Source organism: Entelurus aequoreus, linkage group LG24 (genome assembly GCF_033978785.1).
Source record: "Entelurus aequoreus isolate RoL-2023_Sb linkage group LG24, RoL_Eaeq_v1.1, whole genome shotgun sequence".
In the NCBI taxonomy this organism is placed as follows: Eukaryota; Metazoa; Chordata; class Actinopteri; order Syngnathiformes; family Syngnathidae; genus Entelurus; species Entelurus aequoreus.
In genome coordinates, this window is record NC_084754.1 from 42537062 (window position 1) to 42554079 (window position 17018).

General features: G+C 42.0%; 1 protein-coding gene across 1 annotated transcript in view; it reads left to right on the forward strand.

Moving 5' to 3' along the window:
• The window catches only part of LOC133641975 (P2X purinoceptor 3-like), a 72112-nt gene extending 55446 nt beyond the window's left edge, over positions 1-16666 (forward strand). The window contains exons 10-12 of the mRNA XM_062036149.1: positions 4182-4247; positions 9954-10031; positions 16343-16666. Of these exons, the coding sequence (XP_061892133.1) occupies positions 4182-4247; positions 9954-10031; positions 16343-16471 (273 nt within the window). The 3' untranslated portion in view covers positions 16472-16666. The remainder of the gene's footprint in view (positions 1-4181; positions 4248-9953; positions 10032-16342) is intronic.
• The last annotated feature ends 352 nt before the right edge of the window (positions 16667-17018 follow it).

The following is a 17018-nucleotide window of genomic DNA, read 5'->3' on the forward strand; positions in this document are numbered from 1 at the left end:
GGAGGAAAAAGGTGACAGACACAAAAATATTGTTATTCCATAAGTATCAGGTCTATCTGAGAAACTCAGAATTATTAACCAACAAAACATCACAGTACACTTCAAACCAGGCAGCACCCTGAGACAGAGACTAGTGCATCCTAAAGACAGTCACCCCACACCCACAAAAACAATCTGGTGTATGCTACCTAGTGCAATGCACTGAGTCACATATAGGGGGAACAAAACAACCACTAACCTGTCGCATAGCACTGTATAGACGGCTAAACTCTTCAGCTGTCTACCTGCGCCTTAGGGACAGCACTCCTTTGAGAACAAACATGTACAGTTTCTGGACAGGGTGGATGGATTGTACAAAAGAGGAGTGAGGGAAGCCATCTATGTCAAGGTTGAAAAACTATCCCTTAACAGAGCAGGTGGTCTGCGACGCCACCTGTCTCCTAAATACAACACTGTCCTTTCAAACATTCTTAAAATAATCTGCAACTTAGCCTCCAACAAATAACAGGAGTTAAAAACATTCTGGTTACAGAAGATGACCACAATGCAATTTGTTTACAACTGAACGAAATGCTAACTTGGGTGGTTCCAGATGATACAGTTGCCTCGCGAAGCTGGGAGGCCTGTGATGAAGTCCAGCGCAATGGGGGACCATGGTCATGGCGGAATAGTCAGTGGGCGCAGAAGGTCGGCCAGTGGACGATGGAAGGCCTTGCTTCTGGCGCAGACCTTGTGGGCAGTGACACACTCCTTGACATGACAACCCATCGTGGGCCACCAGAATCTCTGGGCAACCACCAACAGTGTGCATCTCACACCGTAGGGATTGTACAGAGGGCGGTGGTGGCAGTCTGCAGGACATGTGACCAGATGACTTGGGTTGCCCCGCCAGAGGAGGAAGGTGTGGTAGAGAATTGGGCAGAAGATGGTGCAGGAAATTATGCGGGTCAAGGGCTGTAAGGGCCGCTTTATCCTGCTGTTTATTGCTGCACAAGAAGAGACCAAAGGACGCGGCCAGGAATAAGCAACCTGCCATCACATCTATGGTGCCCATAGCATTTGTTTTGGGGCCAAATATGTGTGCATACTCAGTGGCCTAGTGGTTAGAGTGTCCGCCCTAAGATCGGTAGGTTGTGAGCAACGTTCCCTCTAAGGTGCGCGCCTATGCAATTGTGCACTGCTCAAGCGTCCTCTGTGCACGGCAAATCTATGCCACGAACAAAATCAAATAAAAAAATAAGCGCATAACAATTTTCGACACACGGACACAACAGAGAAAACAGTTTTCGTCATCATTGTTCAAATATTGTAATGTCTGTCGAGACGCTTTGAGGACATGAATTCCATCCATCACTTTACTGAGCAAAACTCTTTATTGTCGGCCATAAACACATCACCAAAACATTAGTAAAAAAAATAATATCTAGCAAACTGGTCATTTTCTACAGTACAAACCAGACCAAAAGCAACTTTGTTATATCAACAGCAGCTGCTCGCTCTTTCTCACTTGCGCCAACACATGCACATATGGCACTTAGCCTGTGATGCGTTTACAGCCACACAAAAAGTCGGACAACTCCAACACCACACATAAAGTGTCATTCCAGGTCGTTACACTATGATTTACCAATCAAATGTGTGCTTATTCTAGTGTCATTTATTAGGAATCTTAATTTATAAATATTAATCATGAAATGCTGTTAGTATATTAAATAAATACTAATAAAAATATATTTTTTACAAACAGGAAGTTGTAGGAATGTACACATGATCCCCTGCTTACATCTCATTGTGCAACATGTGGATGTTTTAATGGGAACTAAATGCAATGTCTGAAAGGGGTACAAATTATTTCCAAAACAGAACCTCCACCCAGACAAACAATACAAGTACATAGTTCATGAAAAACAATATTTTTTGTTATTGTCATTGTAAGTGGGCCTAAACACTTATATTAGAAAATAATCTCATGGAAATGACTGCTGTCATTTGATTATAATAATAAGAGAATGTTGTCTGTCTATCTGTGTTGGCCTTGCGATGAGGTGGGGACTTGTCCAGGGTGTACCCCGCCTTCCGCCCGAATGCAGCTGAGATAGGCTCCAGCACCCCCCGCGACCCCGAAAGGGACAAGCGGTAGAAAATGGATGGATGGATTGAGATTTAACTTGTTATTTAGTCAGGTTAGGGTTAGGGTGCTGGGACAGGTGTGCTGCTGGTGTAGCCACAATGTGCATGTCTGATGTTGCTCACATGGGCTCCATTGAATGCTCAGGGAGTTTTTGCGTTTGCTCACACACATGAAAATTTAGAGGGAACATTGGTTGTGAGTTCAAACCCCCGAGTCTATAAAAATGGGACCCATTACGTCCCTGCTTGGCACTCAGCCTCAAGGGTTGGAATTGGGGGTTAATTCACCAAAACGTATTCCCGGGCGCGGCCACTGCTGCTGCCCACTGCTCCCCTCACCTCCCAGGGGGTGAAAAAGGGGATGGGTCAAATGCAGAGGGCAAATTCCAACAGTGTGTGTGTGACAATCATTGGTACTTTAACTTAGGGCTGGGCGATATATCGAATATACTCGATATATCGCAAGTTTGTCTCTGTGCGATATAGAAAATGACTATATCGTGATATTCGAGTATACGTTCTCACGCAGTTGCTTTTAGCTGCGGGCATTACACTCACTCTCTTTCTTGTCTCTCCTTCTCACAGTTAAGTTAAAGTTAAAGTACCAATGATTGTCACACACACACTAGGTATGGTGAAATTTGTCCTCTGCATTTGACCCATCACCCTTGATCACCCCCTGGGAGACATAAAACAAGCGCACCTTCTTACTTACGTCACATACTGTCGCGCGTGCAACGTCATACACTCTCACGGAGCAGAGAGGTAGCGGCATGGGTAACGTTAGCTGTGACGCTAGCGCTAATACGAGAGAAAGAAGGTGTGAATCTGGTAACAAATGAAGAAAGAATGAATTCCCAAGAAAAACAGAAGGGGTTCCATCGTCTGGCGGCAAGATGCACTGCTAATGTGTAGCATCATTTGAAAAGTCACCCGCTAGAGAATGAAGAGTGCTTGAAACTCCGCATGTCAACATCTCCGTTCGGTGCCACACCAACAAAATGCCCAAGCCACCATTTCCACATCAACACCGTATGAAACAAATAGTCAACAACAGAAGGAGATAACGTCCGCAGTAACCTACCACATAGTGCAGGACATACAATATTTGATTTCCTATTATGCAGCTAATTTTTATTTGACAGTTATTGAAATATCTTGTGTGACATCATACACAAAAGTGCACTTTATTTGTTTTAAACTATTGTAGTGGAAAAAAAGTGCACTTTAATTTAGTGTTGTTTTGATATGTCAGCTTAGTGACATCATGCACAAAAGTGTTTTAAAATGTCTCTGACAATCTTGCACTTTCTGTTTTGAAATTACATGAATATTTTGCCACTGCTTAATAACTGTTTAATAAATACAGTTTTGGTGAATTGACTTAGTTGTGATTTCCCTCTCTGCATGAACGTTTAAAATGAGCATATATTAATGCAGTATGAACAAGAATGTTTTAATGTAGACACATAGAATCATCATACTGCTGTGATTATATGCATGTTAATTCAAGGCTAAGGCAAAATATCGAGATATATATCGTGTATTGTGACATGGCCTAAAAATATCGAGATATTAATAAAAGGCCATATCGCCCAGCCCTACTTTAACTTCAGCATTGCTAGAGGTAGACTATACCTTCTCAGCAGAAGTTGCTTGAGAGTGTCCTATTTGTTGCTGATTTATTTATTTGTTGGATAATGCTTGGTATTATGTGTGTTAACCTCATGGGTCCTCCCTGTTGAAACTACCCGAGGGTTTAACCAGGTTCTGACGATTAAGAAATAGGAGCCCTAGAAACAAGCCAAAAAACTATATATCGTAAATTGAAGTTCTGGAACATATCGGCATATCAATAAGAAAGCCAATATCGCACATCACGAAAAATAACCATCATGTTCAATACACCAGCCATTTACAATAGGGGTTCAGTCAAGTTCTTACTTTATTCAAGTGTTTTTACTGTTGGTCCAATGACAATTCTTTTTGAAATGTCGGTCGCGACTAGAGTCCCAAACCCCAAGTGAGAACACCATTTTTCTTCATTTCAGGCAGGAAAGTTCAACATGATTCCCACACTTATCAACATGGTGGCAGCTTTTACATCAATTGGAGTGGTGAGTGTAATCTGCATACGAGTGTGTGTGCATGAATGTGTGTAACATAGTGGAAATTTGGTCATTTTCTACGAGTCAACAGAGGACTCATGTCATTCTGTATAAACCCAATGTTTCGTTTTTTTCTCCAAAGCAAAAAAACAAATAAGATGTAATCTTATACATTTATACTGAGATCCAATTGCATTAAAGTTAATTGAAATGACATTGTTTTTGATGGTTTTGATTGTTTATATTGATGTAAGTACAACAAATATTTATATACTTTGACATAGTTGGTTTTGATTATAAATATTTAATTTTGTCGTCATGACAGTCCGTATAAACTAAGTAAGGACCTTTTTAGCTCCAAGAAACTAATGAATTAATTTAACACTAATTAGGTAAAATAAAGGGTACATAAACTCCCACTGCAGTATATGGAGGGCCACTATTTTATGTGTAGCCATTGCTCAAGGGTGCAAGTCCCCTCTTGGCAATTTCCTTAAAAATGTATCATAAGGGTGGGGCTAAGAGGCGCTGCTTAACAGGGACGATGTAGGAGGTGTTTTGCAGTGGCTCTGCTGGAATGTGACATTTTATATATATTTTATAAGCCTTTTTTAATAACTTCAGCCGTCAATCGCATCTTACATTTGTCATGTCTGTGTTGATCATGTTTTTGTTTGGCCATGTGCTGTTTGTTTTTTGGACACTTTCTTAGTTCCTGGTTGTTCACTCCCTTGTTTTGTTTCCATAGCAACCCATTAGTTTTCACCTGTCATGTCACGCACCTGTTTCACGTTTTGAGTCACGCACCTTTTGTTAATCATGTCTGTGTTATTTAAGCATTTCATTTTCTGTTGGTCAGCCTGGCGACATCACATTTATGCTCTGCACATGTTATCATCACTTTGTTTCATGCCATGTTCATAGTCCCATGCCAAGTAAGTTTTTGTTTCATGTTTATAGTTCTCCGCCTTTGTGCGCACCTTTTGTTTTCATAGTCAAGTTTTTTACCTCCGCTGTGAGCGCCTTTTGTTTATACCCTTTTGAGTAAAAATATTAAACATGTACTCACATTCCCGTCTTGCCCGCGCCAACTTTCCGTTGCCTTCCGGAAAAACAAATCCCAAGGACCAAGTCTTGACAACATTGTAGTAGTATAAACAGGACACAAGCCTCGGGCCTCTCCAGAGCCCGATTCCACCAGAAAGATCTGTTGCTGATTCAACTCTGCTGCTGAACATGAAGAAGATGATGGTTGAAATGCGCAGTGACATTTTCAGTAAACTTAAGTCCATAGTCTCAGGCATGACAAGAAGAGAAATAACCGCTGCTCTGGAGCCATTGGATAACAAACTTTCGTCCCATGGCGAGGCGACTGCAGCACTCCGCTAATGCTCACGATGGCGAACTAACCGACCAGCATGCTAATGTTAGCAAGCTAACTACTACTGTGGATTTCCTCTCAAAGAAATGTGAGGACTGGGAAAGTCGCTCGAGGTGGAACAATATTTGTGTGGTGGGTCCCACTAAGAGCTATGAAGGCCCTCGTCCCACTGAGTTTACGGCCCAGCTCCAGCAGGATGTGCTTAAACCCGACGACAAGCCCATTTTGGATCGAGTCCATCACACTTTGCATGCTCGGTCGAAAAATGGCAAACCTCCCCGACCACTTTTTGTTGTAGTGAATTTATTTCAAACCCGTAACCAGATTCTACACCGGGCTGCCGAAGCTTCCCTGCTCTCCTACATGGGCAAGAGGGTCTCCATTTTTCCCAACTTTACTCCGACCGTAGCTGGGAAATGGACATCTTTGCTCCAGTAAAGAAGAGGCTCTATTCCTGCCCCAACGTGAAGTTTGGTCTTCCCTACCCAGTCCGGAGCTGTAAAGACCCACTGCCGGGTAAAGTGGAGGTTGTTAGCCCCGAAGTACATAGGCCCTGGAGTAACGTCTCCCCTGCGCTCCTCAACTAAAGTCTGGGAGCCGCCCCCACCTACACAAAGCACGCATTTTCTTTTCCTTGTGACACAGAAGGACAACACCGCAGCGCTGCAATAAAACACACGCAGATCTTCTGTTTCTAGCCGATACTACATAAAAAATAACGTAAAATAACGCAGTAACGCATCATGTAGTAATGGTAACTGAGTTACTGAATATAAAAAATAACGCGTTAGATTACTAGTTACCGCCGAAAATAACGGCGTTACAGTTAATTGTTAATTACAGTTAGTCCCAACACTGCTTGTAATAAATGGTAATGGACATATATATTGTCCAAAAAATTGGCTAACGGGAGAAATATACGCCCGTTAGCCTGTATGTTGATGTGTCATCCAACGGACAGGGCAACATATATTTTCGACAAATTAAACCTACGTGGTGTCAGTGTCTATTTCGTTCTCAATATGCTGATACACTGATGAAATGTGTGCCAACATTAACACGGCTAATTGCGGTTTCTGATACTGTACGTGCATCAGACACACATGGGGTGGTATTTGCTTGGCACAATATAATGCATTACATGTAATGATTTTCTACTTTTTGTATTGACATGGTAGTAGGCTATATGATTTATGCGTAATGTGGGTTGGCTCAAAGAATCGTACTCTGCATTGAAAGAAGGTGATGGATTAATTGATGGATTTTAGTTTATTTCGAACATGAACACACTTACAGTGTGAAAGAAAGGGCATCTCTATCCTCCTTCAAAACCGCACTAAAAGAACACCTCCAGGCAACTTCAACCCTAAACTAACACTCTCCCCGGATTTTTAATATTCAAATGTAAATAATCAAATGTAGATACTTTTTCTTATGCTTTCTGATGTCCACTACTTGCTGTACATATCCTACCAAGTCAGTTCTACACTGTTTCAATGTTCATTTCTCTGATGATGCAATTGTTGATGACTGAAGTGTTGATAACAACCAAACCTAACCCCCCCCCTAACTCAGTACCTGAGGAGGTTAACTGGTCACAATTTACAAGGCCTTCACAAAAAAATTGAAAATGTGGCCTACAGCTGCCAGCACTAAAAGATGAGCCTGTTTTGATGCTAAGATAAATTTGTGAATGTTGTGATGTTGTATTATATTTTTTATCATATTGTATATGTATTGTGTGCTTTTTTTCTTTTTCTCTCTCTTTCTTTTCTTTTTCTTTTAAATTGTAATTTTACTGCCTTTTTTACATCATGACCAGGGGACTTTTTTAACCATGTGTAGTCATGTGTTTTATGAAATTGCATTGTCCCCTTTGAAATAAACTAATCTAATCTGAACGAAATGTGGCAGTAATTTTACTGTTGGCCTTGGTTTGCCATCAATGTAGTTCTATGTGATTTATTATATATTATAATATAACATTTATTTGATGGTGGTCCGTGCTGTCAAACTAGACATTTTAGCAGGGTAATGGAAGGTAATCTGCCCCGACTCCCGACTAAAATATTGCTGCGTAACTTTACAAATACTGATCGACATCAGTAAAATGTGGCATAATTACTTCGTAAACCATCTTGCAAGAAGCATAAACAAGAGAAACCTACATCGTAGAACTCGTCGATTGCCATTTGAAGTTCCTTGGAGTAGGATTCGGATTCGGCTGCGTATCTGGCAACCTCAGTCAGGGAGAGTGGGAGGGGACTACAAAATGTTGACCGTGATTGCAGTACCATGTCTGGCCACATTACTACATATGGCACCTTTAATTGCAAGTATTACATCCATCCATCCATTTTCTACCGCTTGTCCCTTTTGGGGTCGCGGGGGTGTCGGAGCCAATTAGGGGAATACATTCAGTTATCTTAAATTATACTCCACATAATATTTACATTTACATTTAAAAGTACAACCATTTACAATTTTTGTTTTAAATAATCAACTGCTATATTGTAGAGCTGAGGGATTATTTAAAATTAATTTGAAAACTCGGCTGGATTTTTAGAGGACACGTTTCTATTAATTACATTAAAACATCTTTAAGAATAATAGGTTAGTCGCACTTTGCAAGTTGCTGTATTTATTTCAACAAGAAAGATAAAGAAGACTTCTGCCTTTCTGAAACATCAGGATTTTTTGAGGGGACATCCAACTACAGAACATTATCATCCATTAAGCAAAGCTGATTGTTGACTGCCATATTACATTTTATTAAACGTAACAAATAAAGCAATCATATAATAAATCTTTCATAATCCGTAGCATAACTATTAAAAAGGAATTCTAGCTTTAAAATCATTTTACTTGCTTTGTAAATAATCATGGTCCCCCCTGTTAAGAATAACAATCATTTAATGTATAATAATAGTTTAGTGCTGAAAAATCTACTGCATAATATGTAAAACCAATATTGAAAGTAACAATGTTGATCAGAGTGCTTTCCGAATTAGATAAGTAGTCAAAAATTCACAAAAGTAGTTCACTATATTATGTCTAAAAATACACAATTTTCTCTGAGCAGGAGATACATAGGTTATGTCGAACTGGGGAAGGAGACGGCAGACAACATAATATCAAGCTCAACAGGTTTATTGAGTGCTTGATGAGTGAATGGGGTGTGCATGTTACTATGTGTTTGCATGAAAGACTATGTGTGGAAATTTACCGTATGAATACCGTAAAGTTTGTTGAGGTGCGTGTTGAATGATAAGCGTCCAAGTCCAAAGTGAATGATCCAAGAGGAGGTCCAAGGTCTGAGCGGGGGTCGAGGGCAGGAGGGTGAAATCCGGAAGTCCAAAACTGGGTCAAGGATCGGGGAGAGCAAACAGAGTCCAGGAGGGAAAAACAGCAGCGGAGGTACACAGCGAGGCTGAGACACGGGCATACGAGCAGAGCTACGTTCCGACGGACGATGAGTCAGCGTCGAAGGTCTTTATGCGGTCGTCCCTCATCAAAGCCAGGTGCGTTGGGTGTTGATTGCCTCCGGCTGCGGCGGAGTGTGGGTGCGGTCTGCGTGACGAGCGCGGGGGCGTGTCTGGTGCTCACAGCGGAGCTTCTGAGCGCTCCCGCAGAAGAGGAAGCACGGAGCGCATGTGCGCCATAACAAAATCTGCCTAAAGCAACTCACGTAGGCCTACTTAAGATGAATATAAAAAACAACTTTTGCTTCATAATTTCACATTTTGAAGCTTTTTTAAAACTTGAGTTCGAGCCCCTCAGTCCTCCCGTCTTCTTCGACTGAGTTTTACCTGCGAGCCCAAGTCTAAAACTGTTTCCGGCTGTTGTAAGCCTTGCCCTTAGGCACCCACCCATGTCAAAACACTGCCATTAGTTTGAAACTGTAAAACTAAGAAGCAAAACTGAAAAAAAAGAAACAAAACCGTAAAAAAGGGGAAGCGGATGTGGAAAAACAAGTTTGTACATAACCTTTGAAACACACAAAAACAATAAAAAAGCGTACAAAAATATGAATATGCATGTCATGATTCCAAAAAATATCCACCAAAAATATTGTATTTTTTAAATGTTTTTATTTATCTGTTGCCAAAACTTGTTTTGGTGCCATCACAACTTTTTTTTTTGTACAATGTGATTTTTTATTTTTTCGGTACCAAATTTTACTGGCAGTGCTCTTGCTCCATATGTGTGTGCATGTGTATGTGTGCTCAGCACGGATGAATGACATCTGTTGATCCAAGAATTATCACATCTAGAGCCCTGTATTTATATCAACCTGTTCCTCATCATTACTAAAACAAGTTATTATCATATAGGGTACTGTCCTGTGTGACATCATACTGCTCAACTTCCTGAAGGGAGCAGATATGTACAAGGCCAAGAAATTTGAAGAGGTAAGTTCATCTATAAAAGACACATATGAGGAAACCATAGATTCGTAAACGGTTTAATTGATGTTAGGAACAAACAAAAATAACAAAATACTTGGTAGAATATTTTCTGTTCTGTTAATGCTTATAAATTGCCATTACTAGAACTATTTAGTCCCTCTAAAATTTTGCAGGCTTTTTTTTGTGATTGTTCGCAGCAGCATTTTTTAAAAAGTTGCAATGTTTTAAGGCATATTCTTTTAATCAGCATTACATCCCCTTGTAATTTTAGGAATTGTAATCAATATCAAGTGTTCTTTGTAACCCTAACCCCAAAAATCATAGGATTTCAAGAAATCTAACAAATATTCTGCATTTTCAACTTCAGTTAAACAATTTGAACATTGACAGCAATTTATCAGTACCCCCATGATCTTGTGGAACTTTTTAGAGATGCCTGAATTTGCACAGATTGTTACCAAAAATTGCAATGGAAAGGTTTTTTTTTTTGGTGTTTGTTGCAATAAAATTGCCGGGAAAAGTGAAAGTTGCTTTAAATTTATGTGACGTTTCCACTGTAATTATAATAGGGAAATTTGATGAAGAAAAACGTATTAATAAAAAGTATATAAACAAAGAGACTGAGAAAAGCAGCTTACCAACATGGCACACAAAAATGTGCAAAATAGGTACACGTGTAATACTGCAAGGAAAAGGCTAAAAATGGTATCTTAGCCTTCAAATGAGGAACAAAATAAAAACTTTTACAGTTAAAAATTATCTACACTGAAGAGTAAACAATACAAATTGTTATGACATGTTACGCCAGGGCATATTCTGTTTTGTATTTGTTATTTCTTCTTAGTTGTGTGTTCATTTCTGTTCCAACCTTCGATGCCATGGGTGCTGATTTTCTGTCCCTCCCTCTGGTTAGTGGTCAGCACTGTCACCTGCTCCTGATCACTAATCAGAGAGCTATTCATACTTGCCTCGCCGGCTACTCAGCCTGGCAGTCTTGTTTGCTACATGCGACTGTTATGTTTGATTGCGATCTACACTATAAGCTCATACCTGTTCCATTTGTACAAGAACAGCGCAGACTGGTTAATTTGTTTTTGCATTTGGAGAATAAATTAAATTAAATTAAAAATGTAAATTAATTTAATTAAACCGTGCTAATCTTAAAGGACATTACTATGAAAAAGGCACTTTGTATACCAGCTGTACGCTGACGACAACTATAGTATAGTCAAGCTTCATTTGTAGTATTCTCCCTTGAAAAGATGTACTGTAGTAAAAAAATGGTCGAAATACTGTGTACGTACATGTCTATTAAAGCTATTTTATATATATTCTATATTCATAAAGTGTTGATTTATGCTTATTGTATTTAAGACATATACTAACCTGAAGTGTGGTCCATCTACGGGCATGCTTATAGTTAACACATGTGCCCAATTCACATACATGCGTGCATACAGGTACCTTGTAAAACAAACAACACCAATAGCTGCGATGTTATTATCATTATTATTATTCCTTACTGTCTGATGTTTCTGTTGTCCACAATTTGCAGACATTCCCATTCACATTTGAGCATGTTTTACGGTTGAAAGTCGACCTAAACTACCGCAATTTCCAGACTATAGCCCGCACCTTAATAAAAGCCGCACTCACTTAATTTTTGGACATATATATTTTGTTCATCAATTGGATGCACTGAGAGGCCAATGAAGGAACACATTACTTCCAGATAAAGCTACAACAATTTGTCTTTGAGACACCCACGCTCAAAGCACTGGCACCAGCTAGACATGGTGATCGTCAGACAAACAAGCCTCAACAGAGTGCTTCTTACTCACTCGTACCACAGTGCAGACTGTGATACTGACATCTCACAAGTGCGCAGCAAGTTTAGATTAAACCTGGAGATATCTTGGTAAAATTTAGGAGTTTGCCAAGTCTTTTGAGGAAGCGTTCTCTGCAGGCCAATCACCCAACTCTGCAGCTGGGAAATGAGACAACTGCCAGGTAACAGTTCATAAAACCGGCTTCTTCTTTGGGATGAAAACCTCTAAAAATGTGAATTATTTGAAGTCATATGAAGTGGGATAAATCGTCTTATTGGCACGCTTTTCACCAATAATGTCCTTATTAGTGTTGTCCCGATACCAATATTTTGGTACTTTTCGATACTTTTCTAAATAAAGGGGACCACAAAAATGGCATTATTGGCTTTATTTTAACAAAAAATCTTACGATACATTGAACACATGTTTCTTATTGCAAGTTTGTCCTAAAATAAAATAGTGAACATACAAGACAACTTGTCTTTTAGTAGTAAGTAAGCAAACATCCATCCATCCATCCATCCATCTTCAACCGCTTATCTGGAATCGGGTCGCGGGGACAACAGCTCCAGCAGAGACCCCCAGACTTCCCTCTCCAGAGAAACATTAGCGACTTCCTCCTGGGGAATCCCGAAGCGTTCCCAGGCCAGAAAGGAGATGTAATCCCCCCATCTGGTCCTTGGCCTGCTGCAGGGTCTCCTCCCAGTGGGAGGTGCAACGAGGACCTCCCTAGGGAGACGCTCGTGAGGCATCCGCACGAGATTCCCGAACCACCTAAGCTGGCTCCTTTCCAAGCGAAGGAGCAGCGGCTCTACTCCGAGTCTCTCTCGGGTGACTGAACTTCTCACCCTATCTCTAAGGGAGATGCCAGCCACCCATCTGAGGAAACTCATTTCGGCCGCTTGTATCCGCGATCTTATTCTTTCGGTCATTACCCACACTTCATGACCATAGGTGAGAGTAGGAATATAGATAGCTCGGTGGACCGAGAGCTTTGCCTTCTGGCTCAGCTCTCGTTTCGTCACAACAGTCTCTTTGCCGCATGGCAAAGAGACTGCAATACTGCCCCAGCTGCTCCGATTCTCCGGCTGATTTCCTTCTCAATCTTTCCCTCACTCGTGAACAAGACCCCGAGATACTTAAACTCCTCCACCTGGGACAGAGTCTCGTCCCCTACCTGGACTGTACAAACCATCGGTTTCCTGCTGAGAACCATGGCCTCAGATTTGGAGATGTTGATCCTCATTCCTGCCGCTGAACACTCGGCTGCAAACCGATCCATTGAGAGCTGAAGGTCACGAACCGAAGGTGCCATCAGGACCACATCATCTGCAAACAGCAGTGACGCAACCTTTAGCCCCCTGAGACGTATACCCTCTCCGCCATGGCCACGACTCTGCCTAGAAATCCTGTCCATGAAATTCACAAACAGGATAGGTGACAGAGCGCAGCCCTGGCGGAGACCAACCCCCACTGGAAACGGATCCGACTTACATCCAAGCACCCGGACACAACTCTCGCTTTGGTTGTACAGAGATTGGATGGCCCTCAGCAGGTTTCCCCTCACTCCGTACTCCCTCAGCACCTCTCACAAGATCTCCCGGGGGACCCGGTCATACGCCTTCTCCAAATCCACAAAGCACATGTAGACTGGATAGGCATACTCCAAGGCCTTCTCCAGGATTCCCGCAAGAGTAAAGAGCTGGTCAGTTGTTCCACAACCAGGACGGAATCCACATTGCTCCTCTTGAATCTGAGGTTCGACAATCGGCTGGACCCTCCTTTCCAGTACCTTGGCGTAAACTTTCCCAGGGAGGCTGAGTAGTGTGATACCCCTGTAACACACTACTCACACCCTCTGGTCCCCCTTTTTGAAAAGGGGAACCACCACCCCAGTCTGCCACTCCCTCGGCACTGTCCCGGACTTCCACGCAATGTTGAAAAGGCGTATCAACCAAGACAGCCCATCAACACCCAGAGCCTTCAGCATTTCTGGATGGATCTCGTCAACCCCCGGAGCTTTGCCACTGTGGAGTTGTCTAACTACCTCAGTGACTTCACTCCGAGAGATCGACGTCGATCCCCCATCATCCTCAGGCTCTGCTCCTATCAGGGAGGGTGTGTTTGATGTATTTGGGTTCAGGAGTTCCTCAAAGTGCTCTTTCCAACGCCCTACGACTTCCTCACTTGAAGTCAGCAAAGTCCCATCCTTGCCGTACACAGCTTGGATGGTTCCCTGCTTCCCCCTCCTGAGGTGCCGTATGGTCCTCCAGAACAGCTTTGGTGACGCCCGATAGTCCTTCTCCATGGATTCCCCGAACTGCTCCCACACCCTCTGCTTAGCTTCGTCCACAGCCACGGCCGCTGCCCTTCGGGCCCGTCGGTACCTTGCAACTGCCTCCGGAGTCCCCTGGGATCACATACCCCGGTAGGACTCCTTCTTCAGTCGGACGGCTTCCCTGACCACCACTGTCCACCAGGGTGTTCGAGGGTTACCGCCCCTTGAGGCACCTAAGACCTTCTGGCCACAGCTTGCAGCTGCAGCTTTAGCAATAGAGGCTTTGAACATCGCCCATTCCTGTTCAATGTCCCCAACCTCCACAGGGATGGCAGAGAAGTCCCGCCGGAGGTGGGAGTTGAAGTCTTTCCGGACAGAGGACTCCTCCAAACGTTCCCAGTTCACCCGCACTACACGCTTGGGTTTGCCAGGTCTGTCCAGAAGTTTCCCCCGCCATCTAACCCAACTCACCACCAGATGGTGATCAGTTGACAGTTCAGCCCCTCTCTTCACCCGAGTGTCCAAAACATACGGCTTCAGATCAGCTGATACGATTACAAAATCGATCATTGATCTTTGGCCTAGGGTGCTCTGGTACCAGGTACACCTATGAGCATCCTTATGCTTGAACATGGTGTTTGTTATCGCAAGTCCGTGACTAGCACAGAAGTCCAATAACAATCCACCACTCAGGTTCAGATCAGGGAGACTGTTCCTCCCAATCACGCCAGTCCAAGTATCACTGTCAACGCCGACGTGCGCGTTGAAGTCCCCCAGCAAGACTATGGAATCCCCTGCCGGCGCCCCATACAGGACCCCATGCAAGGTATCCAAGAAGGCCGAATACTCTGAACTCTTGTTTGGTGCGTACGCACAAACAACAGTCAGAGTTTCCCCCCCTCCAACCCTAAGGCGAAGGGAGGCGACCCTCTTGTCCACTGGGGTGAACTCCAATGTACAGGCACTCAGCCGGGGACTCGTGAGTATCCCCACACCCGCCTGTGCCCTCACACCCTGAGCAACTCCAGAGGTGAACAAGGTCAATCCCTTGTCCAGGAGTGTGGTTTCAGAGCCCTTGCTATGCGTAGAGGTAAGCCCCACCAGATCCAACCGGTAGCGCTCCACCTCTCGCACCAGCTCTCAGCAAACAAAGGCTCCTAATTTAGCTGCTGTCGTATGCAGTAACATATTGTGTCATTGTCCATTCTATTATTTTGTCAAAATTATTAAGGACAAGTGGTAGAAAATGAATTATTAATCTACTTGTTCATTTACTGTTAATATCTGCTAACTTTCTCTTTTAACATGTTCTATCTACACTTCTGCTAAAATGTAATAATCACTTATTCTTCTGTTTGATTGATACTTTACATTGGTTTTGGATGATTCCATAAATATGGGTATCAATCCGATACAAAATAGTTAAAGGATCACACATTGGTCATATTCAAAGTCCTCATGTGTCCAGGGACATATTTACTAAGTTTATAAACATAATATACTTTTTTTTTAACAAAAACAGATTTTGTGATGCTAAAAAAATATTGATGTCATCATAGTAGTATCGACTAGATATGCTCCTGTATTTGGTATCATTACAGTGGATTTCAGGTGTAGATCCACCCATGGCGTTTGTTTACATTGTGAAGCGGGTGAGCTACGGTGTGTAGTGAAGCATGATTAGCTATTCCTCGTCGTGCAGGGATGATACTTGTTAGAAACGTACTTTATTTGTCGCAATGGAGGCGAGGGATTAGTGATTAAGAAATAGCTACAAGTCTGCTTGTAAGTACTCTGTTATTGTGCGTTGCTCGTAAAACCAGCAAAAAGACACAACGTGACGACTACGAGGGTGCGGGGTGTGGGAGACCGGTACTTTTTAGAGGCGGTGTAGTACCGAATATGATTCATTAGTATCGTGGTACTATCATTGTACTGGTATACCGTACAACCCTAGTCCTTATAAAATACAAAGGCTTACCAAGTAAGAAATCCCTTCTGCAGAGAAGAACATGTGAACTCCATACAAAGGTGTTCCAACAGTGATTCAAACCCTTGGTCTTTTGACTTTAAACCATTGGGCCACCAAGCACTATTTGTATTTTTATCATTTCACTCTATACATAAAACTCAATGTCCTTTAAATGATGATACATTAGTGTCCAATGTTACAGAACGTATCTCTAACCTGTCTCTTTTCTTTCTAGGTGTTGGACAATTCCCTGGATTCTCTGAACAACAGGCTTTATCGCTCCCAGCTATCGCTTCAAAACGATGTGACTATGGTGAATTCCAGTGACTGGGGAGCATATTCCATTGACTATTATAGTGGGTAGGGTTAAAAGGAGGAGGAAAGAGTAGGAGGATCCAAGGCTATTCTCAAAATATTATGTGACAATGTATTTAAAGAAAACAAATGCAAAAATGCATGTTGATATTTAGGCTCAGTTTTTGAGTCATCATTAAAGACTTAGTTGTGTATTAATTGCGTAAAAAAATTATTTATAAATACCGCAATGCACCCTTCTATGTGTGACATAATTCAATACACGCACTTGAGCAATGGCTTACCGTCTCCTGTGTCTTCTTTCACGGTTAAAGTATCACCCGATACGTATATAACATATACGTACATAATTATATATGTACTGTACATATGCTTTTCAAATGTATATTTACATTTATTTATATTTATTTGCAGTCTACTGTATTATGCCTACTATTATGGGCATTATTATTCTTGCCAGTGTTTTACAAAAGTTCACCTTTGTGTCATTATTCAAAAGAAATATGTTCTAAGTAAAAGCACAATTAAAGAGAAATCTGTAACTAGGATTTGGACCCCGAACGTAGGTGTGAAAAGTGTTCAAGACAGTAATTTTA